At 45.2% G+C, this 13,285-nt stretch overlaps 2 protein-coding genes across 3 annotated transcripts in view; one reads left to right on the forward strand and one right to left on the reverse strand.

The window, feature by feature from the left end:
* WDR27 (WD repeat domain 27) overlaps positions 1-3,805 on the reverse strand; it is a 68,860-nt gene extending 65,055 nt beyond the window's left edge. The window contains exons 1-3 of the mRNA XM_054396746.1: positions 3,623-3,805; positions 2,598-2,739; positions 310-434 (exon numbers count right to left, since the gene is read on the reverse strand). Coding sequence (XP_054252721.1) covers positions 310-434; positions 2,598-2,739; positions 3,623-3,805 — 450 coding nt within the window. The remainder of the gene's footprint in view (positions 1-309; positions 435-2,597; positions 2,740-3,622) is intronic.
* A 5,806-nt stretch (positions 3,806-9,611) lies between these two features.
* Positions 9,612-12,170, forward strand: C2H6orf120 (chromosome 2 C6orf120 homolog). Of its 2 annotated transcripts, none has more exons than XM_054399288.1 (2): positions 9,612-9,635; positions 11,562-12,170. In XM_054399288.1, the coding sequence occupies exon 2, from the start codon at positions 11,607-11,609 to the stop codon at positions 12,159-12,161; it is 555 nt and encodes a 184-aa protein (XP_054255263.1). In that variant the 5' UTR covers positions 9,612-9,635; positions 11,562-11,606; the 3' UTR covers positions 12,162-12,170. The 2 variants fall into 2 exon arrangements, with proteins under 2 accessions (XP_054255263.1, XP_054255262.1); XM_054399287.1 differs by lacking the exon at positions 9,612-9,635 and adding an exon at positions 10,138-10,250.
* Positions 12,171-13,285: the final 1,115 nt, after the last annotated feature.

The raw sequence follows: 13,285 nt of genomic DNA on the forward strand, positions 1-13,285 counted from the left end.
AAACTGCAGTCCTCTATACCATCCTGTTGGCAAAATCACTACAGACTATATTTGCTTCTTCAGAGTGAATGACACAAGATTAGTTTTTCTGACGTCCTCAAAATGTTTTCTTCTTCTAAGTTATGATATATTGTTTCATTTTGACTTTGTTAATCCTATCTGCCATATAATGCATTATCAAACATTAGTTCACACCTATTTTCATCTACATGAGAAAATGTTTTTTGCTTAATTATTCGACATTTTTGTATCATCAGTTTATTCAGAAGTGAAGTACCAGGACAATGGCTACAAAGAATGGTATCTCACCTTTGCACTTAACATGTAGATCTGATTTCCAGCACATACTGCCACTTGTTGATCATCTGGACTAAATCTTACATGACGCACCATTCCCAAAAGAGTTCCTATAACAATTCCTCGAGGTGTTAACCCTGCAGCAATTTTATTGTTAATGAGACTCAATGAAATATAAAACTCTGGTACAGTACAGTTCTCAGAAACTTTGCATAGCAGTTAACGAACAACAGAGCTCTCCCAGTTTCTGTCAGGAAGATGTACAGAACAACCCACAGTTTAATTATACCAGACTATTGGAAAGCAAAGCACAGAACTATGCACCAACAGGATTCTTCCATCTGCCTTGTTTTCTAGACTTAACATGGTATTCTTTGAGGTACCAATAATAAGTGTGCCAGTCAAATCACACTTCTATCAAAGACTGCCAGAGACAGGATTTTTGGAGCAGGGTGACAGGCCCAAGGAGTCCTGTAGCACCACATTAATTTTGGAGGCAAGAAATCCTGACTGAAGCTCAGCAAAGCAGGAGAATATCCCAGCCACTCAACCATCAAGCAATGGAGACTTTCCTTCTTTTGGCTTTAATTCTTCTGTGGGAAAGGGCTGGAAGAGGAGGTACACCACTAAATATCATCACAGAATTGAATGATAAGACTAGATTTGAGAAGGGGCTTGTGTTTCATCCTTCTGTTCATGATTTCATTCTGGTCATCTCACTGGTTCAAGCAGTCTGGTTTCTGCAGATCCCTTTTTTATGATGTTACCTTTAACAATGTGAGGAGGTTTTGGACATCTCATTAAATTTTAGGATTTCGTGGGCAACAGCTATAGGTGTCCTTTCCCAGGTTCCATCCTAGATGCTATGGAGTGTTTCTACAGTAGATTAACATGTCTGGATTTACTAGGATGGAGAGATAGATCACAAAAAGAACTCCTTAACTACCTTGATACAGTTGATAAGAATATGGTCAGAGGAAACATGCCAAGACTGTGCAGATCATGGTCTGGGGAGGGAAAAACTGTAAAGCATTTGCTGAAGAGAAAAAGAGAAAGGAAAAATCCAAACCAAACCAACAAAACAAAACCCAACCAACCAACCAATTAAAAAAAAAAAAAAACACAACAAACAAACACCAAAAGAAAAAATACAACAGCAGCAAAGAATCTGGCTATCAAATGTCTTTATATTAAAGCTACACATCCTCTTTATCTGTCTGCTAATAACTGTCTATTGTTATTTCATCCAAATCCATAGTCTCATTTTATGCCCACCCCCTGAAGCATTCTTTCATTCTCTTTGTTACTCTTACATCAATTAAAATTAATTATTACAGCACTTAAATTGTTCATTTGTATTTAAAACATTAATTTTCATAACTTGCAAATTCAGCATGGAGTGAAGTACAAGAGACAACTCCCACACATAACTCTAACTACAGATAAGAAAGGGAAAACTTCTAGTAGCATTGTATAATGCCATGTGACTCTCCACACTGACACTAAAAGGAGACTTGTAATACCTCCCAATCATTGTGCCATAGCAATATACTTTGGACAGTGTCAATGGGCCCCCAATCAGGTGGTTAGGGTACTAGAACTTCTGCCTTCGTGTTGTGTCATCATAACTCTCTTTCACTCTCCTCCTACATTAGATACTTGTGTTGCACCCCACCACACGTGAAAAGTGTTCTGAACAGAGGCAGGAGGAAATGCAGGACCAGACAAAGAAGGATGTAAAACACCAGCTCTGCATATATTCCAGAAAAGGTAGATTTTAATTATTTTGTCACTGCATGTTTAGCTATGCAGTGTGTTACCACTAAAAATATTCCAGTCAATTTTAGTCCACAGTGGTAGAACTTCCCTGCCTTTGATCTCCTCTCTTTCCCATGAGCACTTGCCCATTTCCACCCAGCACCTCGGCCTGCATGCGGGAGCTGCACCCACCCAGGACACAGGGGGCCAGTGGGCGCTGGGCAGTTGTCGACGTGGGCATTTTGGAAGGTGTGATGGTCAGAGTGTCTAGACTGCTTCTTCAGCTGGGAATTGCTGAAGAAGAGAAACAGTGGAATGAACATTCATTGATGTTAGGGCTACTGCATACTGCTCAAAAAGAACAATCTTTTCCTAGAAGTAGCATTGGAAGAAATTGAAGAGTTGGAGGTTGTGTTCTCAGATGCCTGTTGCTGAGAGGCAGGCTGGGCATTGGTCTGCTTGTAGGAGGTGGTAGGTGCCTTTACACCACTTCTTTTATGGATGTATATATGTATGTATGCATTATAAAGATAATACTCTACCTTCTTGTGCCTCCCGTATGCATTCATCAAGATTCCACACTACCACATGATCACGAGAAGCAGAGCAGACAAGAAGTGGATTGATTTTACTGCCAAATGACAGCGCAGAAATCGAGTAATCATGTCCTGTCAAATGTAATGGCTGACAAACACAGAGGAGTTAAATCAGTCCCTTCAAACTAAGACTATGAACAACACATGAATGGATAAGGTACAGGCAATTAACAAAACAATAATTGTTTTTTATTTATTGTTCTAAAACCATTTAATCAGCTACTATATAGCTATAGTAAGTTTGGCTGGGATGGAATTAACTTTTGTCACAGCAGCTTGCATGGTGCAGTGCTTTAGATTTTGTGATTAGAAGAGTGTTGACAACACACCAATTTGTTGTCTGTTCCCAAACACTGCTTGCATAGTATCAAGGCTTTTTCTCTTTCCCACTCTGTCCTGGCCTTCTCATCCCCTGCAAACAGGCTGAGGGTACACAAGAGAGGGAGGAAATACAGCTGGAACAGCTGACTCAAACTGACAAAGAGATATTCCCTACCTTAGGATATTGTGTTCAGCAACAAAACTGGGATATTTGGTGAAGAAGGTGTTGGAGGGCTGAGGAAATGTCTTCTAAGGTGGCTGTTGCTCAAAGCCAGCATGGGGATCTGTTTGCTTCTAGGAAGTGATGAATGCCTTTGCATTGCTTCTTTTTGCCTCTTTCTTTCCCTCATTACCCTATCTTCATCTTGCCCCATAATGACTTGTCGCTTTTGCCTGTCCAATTCTCTCCCGCCCGCACCCTCCTGGGAGGGAGTGAGTAGGCAGTGGTTTTGCTGCCAGCTAGAGTCAACCCATCACAACAATTTATATTATTCTTATCACAAGAGCAAAACTCATAACAAATGATAGCCATCTTCCCAGCACTAAAGTGAAACCTAATCCTCCTGTACTACCCTACAAACTTGTTTGTACTTTCCCTTTAAATCTTCTCCTGAAATAGCAGCCTACAAAGGGATATATTCCGGTTTTACCTGAGCAGTCACTGCATTCCAGATGCATAACTCATTTCGATTTAATGGGAAGGCACAGTGATGGTCACTACACGCCAGCTGAACAAGAGACTCTGACAGTTTGGACTTAAACAAGTGTTTCTCGCAGACAACATTAGGATTGCAGTCTCCTCCAGAAGAACGATGGTCCTCGTCACCTTCCATTCTAGCGCAAAGAGCCACACGGGGCCAGCTTCGCCTCACCGGCTGTGTCCCTACCGCCCGCACCGTATCGCTTGACAAGCAAAGGAGTCCCAGGGCTACATAGTCTGCCCGTGAGCGTACCTTTGCGCCGACAGGCGGCGGAGCCAGCCCGGCTCCGTGCGCCCGGGACCGGAAAACGTGGCTTCTCCTCCCTACCGGCCCCACAGCCCGGCCCCGCCGCCGAATGGCCGAACCGTAACCAGAGCAGCGGCTCCTCCGACGGGACGCCGAGTGGAACAAGCCTCCCTCGCCCACGGAGCGGGGCGGACTCGGACTGCCCTCCCTCGCCCGCACAACGACGAGCGCGAGCCGAACGGCTCCACCGTCTCTGAAGAGCGGCTGCGGATCTCTGTCCCTGTAGCTATCCAAGAGTCACCTGGAGGCACTACAGAGACAGAAGAATAGTGAAGAGGTCACAACATTAATTGGATGAGCAACTGATGTCATTTACATGGACCTGAGCAAAGCCTTCTACGCTGTCGCACACGACATCCTGGTCTCCAAACTAGTGAAACATGGGTTTGATGGAGGGACCATTCAGTGGATAAAGAACTGGCATGATGGACGCACCCAAAGAGTGGCTGTCAAGGGCTCCAAGTCCCAGTGGAGGCCATTGACAAGCAGAGTCCCTCAGGGATCAGTGCTGGGACCAGTCTTGTCCAGCATCTTTGTCATTGTCATGGACAGCAGCATTGAGTGCAGGTTTGCTGATGACACCAAGCTGTGTGGTGCAGCAGACATGCTGGAGGGAAGGGATCCATCCAGAGGGATCTTGACAGGCTGGAGAGGTGGGCCCATGACAACCTCATGAGGTTCAACAAGACCAAGTGCAAGGTCCTGCATCTGGGTTGAGGCAATCCCAAGTACAGATAGAGGCTGCTGGAGAGCAGCCCTGAGGAGAGGGACTTGAAGGTGCTGGACGAGGTGGACGAGAAGCTCAACATGAGCTGTCAATGTGCACTTGCAGCCCAGAAAGCCAACCAGATCCTGGGCTGCATCAAGAGAAGTGCGGCCAGCAGGTCAAGGGAGGTGATTCTCCCCCTCTACTCTGCTCTGGTGAGACCCCACCTGGAGTATTGCGTCCAGTTCTGGAGCCCCTATTATAAGAGGGATATGGACATGCCGGAACGTGTCCAGAGAAGGGCCACAAGAATGATCAGAGGGCTGGATGAGGAGAGATTGAGAGAGTTGGGGCTGTTCAGTCTGGAGAAGAGAAGGCTCCGAGGTGACCTCATTGTGGCCTTCCAATATCTGAATCATGGAATCAACAAGGATGGAAAAGACCTCAGAGATCAAGTCCAACCTATCACCCAGCACCTCATGACTAACTAAACCATCGCTTCAAGTGCCACATCCAAACCTTTTCTGAACCTCCAGGGACAGTGGCTCTACCACCTCCCTGGGCAGCACATTCCAATGGCAGATCACTGTGATGAACTTTCTCCTCACCTCGAGCCTAAACTTCCCCTGGTGCAGCTTGAGACTGTGTCCTCTTGTTCTGGTGCTGGTTGCCTGGGAGAAGAGACCAACCCCCACCTGTCTACAACCTCCTTTCAGGTAGTTGTAGAGAGCAGTAAGGTCATCCCTGAGCCTCCTCTTCTCCAGACTAAACAACCCCAGCTCCCTCAGCCTCTCCTCATAGGGCTTGTGCTCAAGACCTCTCACCAGCTTTGTTGCCCTTCTCTGGACATGTTCAAGTGTCTCAATATCGTTCTTAAATTGAGGAGCCCAGAACTGGACACAGTACTCAAGGTGTGGCCTAACCAGTGCTGTGTACAGGGGCAGAATGACTTCCCTGTTCCTGCTGGCCTCACTATTTCTGATACAGGCCAGGATGCCATTGGCCTTCTTGGCTACCTGGGCACACTGCTGGCTCATGTTCAGCCTACTGTCAATCAGTACGCCCAGGTCCCTTTCTGCCTGGCTGCTCTCCAGCCACTGTGTCCCCAGCCTGTAGCACTGCATTGGGGTTGTTGTAGGCAAAGTGCAATACCTGGCACTCGGACTCGTTAAATGCCATCATGTCCAGTCTGTCAAGGTCCCTCTGCAGAGCCCTCCTACCCTCTAACAGATCAACACCTGCCCCCAGCTTGGTGTCATCTGCAAACTTACTAATGGTGGACTCAATCCCCTCATCCAGATCATCAGTAAAGATATGGAACAGGATTGGTCCCAACACTGATCCCTGGTGGACACCACTAGTGACAGGCTGCCCAGGTTCTTCTGTCTGTCCCTTCTTGTGGATGGGCGTCACATTGGCCAGCTTCCAGTCATCTGGGACCTCTCCAGTGAGCCAGGACTGGTGGAAAATGATGGAGAGCAGCTTGGCCAGCTCATCTGCCAGCTCTCTCAGCACCCATCAGGTCCCATGGACTTGTGAGTATCTAAGTTGCTCAGCAACTCCCTAACTACTTCCTCATGAATTTCAGGGGGATTATTCTGCTCCCTGACCTCATCTACCAGTTCAGGAGGCCAGTTATCCTGTAGTCCTCCTGCCTTGCTTTTGAAAATGGAGGCAAAAAAGGTATTTAATACCTCAGCCTTTTCCTCATTTTTGGTTACAATATTCCCCTCCAAGTCCAATAAAGAGTGGAGGTTCTTCTCGCCTCTCTTTTTGCCATTAATATATTTATAAAAATGCTTTTTATTGTTTTTCACAGAAGTGGCCAGTTTAAGTTCTAATTGGGCTTTTGCCTCTCTTTCTCCTACATGATCTAACAACATCCTTAAATGTATCACGAGTTGCCTCCCCCCCTTTCCAAAGGTGATACATCCTCTTTCTTTCCCTTAGTTCTTTCAGAAGATGCTTGCCCATCCAGGCCGGTCGCCTTTCCCAGCAGCTCATCTTTCGGCACATGGGTACAGCCTGTTCCTGTGCCTTCAAGAGTTCCTACAGGGGGCCTATAAGAAAGCTGGGGAGGGACTTTTTAGGATATCAGGTAGTGACAGGACCAGGGCGAATGGAACAAAGCTGGAAGTAGGGAGATTCGGGCTGGACATGAGGAAGAAGTTCTTCACCATGAGAGCAGTGAGACCCTGAAATGGGTTGCCCAGAGAGGTGGTTGAGACCCCATCCCTGGAGGTGTTTAAGGCCAGGCTGGATGAGGCTCTGGCCAGCCTGATCTAGTGTGAGGTATCTCTGCCCACAGCAGGGGGGGTTGGAACTTGATGATCCTTGTGGTCCCTTCCAACCCTGACTGATTCTATGATTCTATGTTTCTATGCTTCTGTGCTCTGAGCGACTTGACTTAGGCCTCTTCTGAACAGAAAGTTTGACTGGAAGAGTCTGGAGGTCCTTTCCAACTTGAGTTATGATTCTTAAGATGAAGTTTTCCATCTGTGCCAATTTAAACCATTTTGGTGGACATCAATCTGCAGACTCAACATCCACCTCAGCTGCATTTCAGATATTTTCTACAGGAATATCTTTCTTGTATCTGTCTGTAATTAACACTACAAGCTTTTCTCCTTTATATAAGCATCTAATGTACACCATAGATGTCAACACTCCTTGTTAGTTTTGCCTGGAGTAAGTACCAGTACAAATTCTCTTTTGCATGTCCTTGTGAATTTGGATAAAGCCACTGTATTCAGCATCAGGAGCTGAGGTACCTCAGTGACACTTACCATGTCTTTTTCTGAACTGTGGCTCACAGCTGAGAATACTAAAGAAAAAATCTATTGTAATATGCTTATGACAATTTTAATGAGTGATACAGTCATGAATGTGTTAAGGACAGTTATCAGTAAAGACAAACACTGATACAGCAAAAAGGTGCTGTTCACACAGGCAAACAACCCCTGGGAGTAACGAACTCGTTCTGAAATGTGTTGTGTCTTTGTCTGTAGCTGTTTCTAGGCAGTTTACTATGGTTTTCCAATCCTTTTCACTGTAGCACATTGTCATCTTTCAGTGTTTGTAGCTACAGTATTTTCAACAACCTACTATCCATAACAACTAGTAAACTAGTAGAAATCCAAGGAAGTATTGGTCCAGGCGTGGACCACTACAACACATTCCAGTAGGTTCTGTGGTTTCTCGGTGGCTGAACCACCACTCATCCCATATTGTGACAAGAAGCAGATTTCCACCCTATTGGGACAAAGTGGCACTTGCATGGGAACCCTGGTGACATGACAGCTTGCAGTGAGAAATTTATACCACATCACAACCCCATGAAACACTCCTCTTGGCCAGGTCCTGTTTCTACACAACACAATGCTAGAAGACCTTGGCTCCAACATGTTCTCATAGCTTGAGGACCCACCTATTTCAAATTGAACTGCCAACCACATTAAAAAAAATAAAAAAAGAAAAATCCTGTTACAATTTTAGGACATTTTAGCGAAACGGCAGTTCCTTACCATGTCATACTTTTACATCCAGAAGTATATTTGTTAGTCTCAATACTAAACCATTGTAAGAACAACTTCAAATGATGAGCTACATTAGCTTTAATATTTTAATGTATTTTAAGCAGTTGATAAGCCTGTTTATAAGACTGAGTTGGATTTTAATAAAGCTACAATTTAAGAATACACAGTTGGAGTGTTTATACAGCCTATTTTCTTGAGGTAGGAATGACCAGCACAAACTATGTGAGTTTTATGAAATTAGAGTTTTGGAGACAGAACATTGGTTTACATGCACAGATTCTCCTGAATCTCTCAGCACACAATACACTTCATGGGTATTTTTTTTTAATCTTGCTTGAAATTTTAAAGAGCTCAGTCAAGTTAAGGTAACTGTGTTGAAATCAGTGGGCATTCAAAAGCAATTGTATTTTTTTCCTCTATTCACCTTGTTTTTCTATTCTGTGATCTCAGGAGACGTTTATGCTAACCACATAAACTGACACTAATTGTTGAAAGGCAGCCTATCCTGCAGTATGTGTATTACATTTAATTTCTGTGCAGATAAAATTATATTTATCTAATTTTTGGATTTCGTTGGAAAAAAATGTTTAGCGTGTTGTAGAAAAAAAATCTATTTAGCCACCCGGTGCCCTATCATCCTCCTCGAACGTGTCATCCTTAACTCAGAATTTACAACTAAACAAATTTTACTTTTACTGGACTTAAAAGTGTCTGGTGCCCTGAAGCCGTGCCTCCCCCACACCTCCAAGTACATCCCTTCTAACACAGCAAAGGTATGCCCTTTCCCGGCGATACTCCAGATAGTTTCTGAAAGTCAGGGTGACCGCTTCCTGGACGAGACAGTGGAACCAGCGCTGACCTGGCTCGCTCCCAAGGAAAGTTCCCACCCACCCAGCAGACCCTGCCACACTCTGGTCCTCACGAGCGGCCAGCGTGATCCGACAAGGGTTAAAGTCTTCCCGTAAGGATCCCACTACGGGAGTGCGCTAAAGCAAGAACGCGCCACTCCGAACTACCAGGGACTCATGGCACGTAGCTGCCGCAAGCACCGTCCTCCCAACCCACCTAGACCGAGCAGAACTGGCTGCTGAAGCAGTGCAAAGTCCCCGCGCTTTTGGCCATTAATGCTATATCCTCTGGACTCTCCTAGGCCGGCAGGATAGAGCCGCAGCCACCCGTACGGTCGAGGGAAAGACTGCTCTCCGAAACCTCCAGCGCTGCCGCGAGGGCACACCGAAGAAACGCGGCACACCTCCCACCCACAGCACCCCGCCCAGGGCAGAGGGTGTGGGGAGTGTTCCGCTTTGCTGTGCCGGCGTCCCCGCCCCGCCCCTCGCTCTCGCGATAGCAAGGGGGCAACGGCTGGCGGCCCAGAGAGGGGGTGGGGCGGCGGCAGGAGAACTCCGCGGCCGTGGTGAGTGGCGCGTCTTGCGCATGGCTGCGAGGGGGTGGCGCGGAGGCCTCCCACACTCCAACTAGCTTTGCTTCCCAGCTGCTGGGCCGGGCTCGGTGGGACGCTGCCGGTGCGGCTCCCGGGACGACGCAGGAAGGGCGGCCCTCAGCTCTGCCTACCGGCTCCTCGGGGACGGCTTCCGCGCTCCTCTGCCTCCCCTTGGCGGCCGCGCTTCCCCGGGGCCCGCCTCCGCCCGCCCTGGGGAGGGGCTTGCCCACGGACAACAACGGCGGTTGCTCGGTGCCGCACGTCCGCGAAGCTGCGTTGCTCTGCTGTTGCTGGAGCCCTGTAGCAGGTCGGTGAGCCGCGCCCCGGCCCTCGATTTGAGGGGTGGCGTGAGAGTCGCTGCCGTGCACGTCGGGGCCGGCTGCCGTGCCTGCTGTGCCACCGGCGTAGCCCGGGGCCGGCTGAAGCAGGCGGCAGAGTCGGCCGTTGCCTCCGGCAGCAGTAGCGCCCGCAGGGAAGGCGGCAGTTAGCGGAGACAGACGGAGGCGATCATAGCTCTGTCCAAGGTCTTCTGAAATCGCCTTCTTCCAAGTGCTGTTCCGGTGCCAGAACGCGCACATTTGTCTCTAGGTAACAAGTATTTTCTGCTCTGATGGGAAGCTCTTCCTGTTCTTCTGCTCGGGTATTGCACCACCGCTTCGATTTAAGAGTGGCAGAGAGTCACCTCCCAGAAAAAAGGAAACAAAAGGCAGAGTTGTTGTTTTTTTTTTTTTTTCTGTCACTGTTGAGGATGTTTTGTCAGTTTGGCAGGTTCTGCGAATGCTGTGCTTCCTTCTTTTGTGCTACCTTTGCAGAATTGTGGCCCTGCCGTATAGAGGCTGCTGGGGCAGAAAACTTGAAACTATGAAGAAATATGATTTTTTTCCCTTATTCTGTTTAACTGTAAAAGCTCAGAGGTTTAAGTGACATCTCGGGGGTGTGATGCAGTTTCCTTTGATGCTACCAGAGTACAAAACTAACTTACAGCTTTCACGTTTAAGTTCAGTGTAGTGTCCTTATGAAAGGAGTAAGAATCTTCCTCTGAAACGCAAACGTGTATACTTGTGACTGCAATACTTGACCACATGTCAAACTCAGTTGGCTGTATGTTTTAGAAGCCTTCAGCAAGGTTCAGAGCTTGCCGTTTTGTACATGCACACTTGCTGCAACTGCTTAAAGGACTGGAGTGTGCAAGCATGCTGGGGTTGCCTGACTGGGAGCATGTGACAGGGAGGGAAAGGGTGTAAGATCCTTAATCTTGCAGCAGACCTTTCCATCACCCCTTTGCCTATGTAACATCAAATATATGTTTTGAAAGCAGGTGCTATAAAGAGCTGAGCGTATGTATAGTAACAAAATCTTCAGGAAAGTAAATGTGGGATTTTTTTAAGAAAAATAGGCATACATCCAGATTGGCTCTGTTACCACCTGAAGATGAGAGGATGGGAGAACAAATAAGATGCCCTAAATACCTGATACAAAGTTAAGCTCCTTCAAGCATGCGAAAGCCTTCTTTTTTAACCTTTCTTTTTTTTTTAATAGAGGCAAAAATCATTACTGGGTTTCATCTGAGTGTCTGTCAAATTTGGCATGTATGCAGGTACAACTGAAGCCTCTGTGTCATTTCTGGATTAAAGAATACCCTCTTGATTAATTTCTTAACTTCTCCAGGAAATTCATGTCATTTTAACCATGGATTCATGTATTTTTAATCCTAAAGAGCGCTGACTCTTTGCAGTACTTTTTGTTACTGTTAAAAAAGAAAAGATAATGAATGTACTTAATGACATTGCCTAACTTTGTATGGACTAGAGGGGATTTATTAAAATTACCAAATTTAAAACCAGATTCTTTCCAAGAATGGAATACACTGAAATCTGAATTATGTTTTGTATTCATAAGGTAGCTGCACAGGACACAGGAAGATTCTGAATCTAGCTTAAGACCATGGCAGCAAACTGGAGAGGAATCCTGATAGTATTTGTGGCAGCTCAAGTATTTGTGGTAAATGCCTCTGAGGAAGAGGATGTACCTGAAGAATGGATTCTTCTTCATGTTGTTCAAGGCCAGATTGGAGCAGGAAACTACAGCTATTTGAGACTACATCATGAGGGAAAGATAGTACTTCAGATGCGGAGTTTAAAAGGCGATGCAGACTTGTATGTATCTGACATGACGCTTCACCCCAGCTTTGATGAGTATGAGTTACAGTCTGTAACATGCGGCCAAGATGTTGTCCATGTACCTGCACACTTCCGCCGTCCGGTGGGAATTGGCATTTATGGTCACCCCTCTCACCTGGAGAGTGAATTTGAAATGAAAGTGTACTATGATCGAACAGTTGTACAGTATCCATTTGGTGAAGTTTCTTACAACCCTGAGGAGATGGACGCAAACCAGAAACACTCACAGTCCACAGAAGATGAATCTCAGGATGAGGAGTCTGTTTTCTGGACTATACTTATTGGAATTTTAAAATTAATACTTGAAATTCTTTTTTAAATTGATACATGCTGGACTAAGCTACCTTTCAGCCTGTGAAACTGAACAGGAATGACTTACTGTGGTATTTAAGACTGTTTTGTTTCCTGAAGAGGTATTCAGGTTAGTTTTCCTAAACCAGAAAGGAAGTGGAGGAAAAAGCCATATTTAATTCTATGTTGTAAATCCTCCCCTATATATAAATAGTGAGCACAGTATTTGCAGTGTTCTTCAGAGATCAGGGTTGAAAAATGAATGTATGGATAGGATATTGATAAACTGACTTTAAACAGGTGCTTAGAAAAGTCAACTCCAATTCAGTATTTTCTATTATTTTTTATAAAGTGAAATAAACTGCTGCACTTCAGTGTCCCCTTTCAATTCAGAGCATATTTAAAAATAAAATCTATTTCTTTTCTGAGCAAGTATCTCCAGTAGAACAATGGTTTTTGAGTATATTTGAGTTGAGTGGCATAGGGTGAAGGAAGGAAAAAAAACAATCACCTAAGGGGTTAGATGATCTGTATTTTGACTGCTTTTGCTCTACATCACAGCTACCATCTGTCAAATAGAGGTCTGTCCCGTTACTCAGAACCTCTACAAATCCGTAATCTGAATCAAGTGCATGTTACTTCTCCACTATTACTGCAGGGAGAGTAAAGCCTTCAGCTATTGTTACTCATCAATAAGACATTTTAGTTCCTCATTAAAAACAATGCAACATGAAGTATCTTGAACTTAAGAGGTGTTTTCTTGATACCTCTCTTTATAGATTTTGTGACTGATTTTTATAGTATATTTTAATGAATAAGTCATTGACTTGCGAAGAAAATTTCCACTGAAAGGAGTTTGCAGTACATTGTAAGGTCAGCTCTTCCTTCAAAGTTAGTTTTTCCTGGAGTAATTTTTTCTTTGGTTGAGTTTCTCAAAATAACCAGTTGCTATGCAATTAGTATATACTTAAATTGCTCTGTAATTTACTTTTCACAGAGCTTACTGATCAGTGCACTGAAATAGGGACATTACTAGTATTTTATACAAACAATGCTTGTACAAATTAAATCACATTACTGAAAGCCTTCACTTTTTGAGTAGGAATCTGGCTTGTCTAGACATCTGGCAGGACATGATTAGTGACTTGTACC

This window comes from Indicator indicator, chromosome 2 (assembly GCF_027791375.1).
Source record: "Indicator indicator isolate 239-I01 chromosome 2, UM_Iind_1.1, whole genome shotgun sequence".
In the NCBI taxonomy this organism is placed as follows: Eukaryota; Metazoa; Chordata; class Aves; order Piciformes; family Indicatoridae; genus Indicator; species Indicator indicator.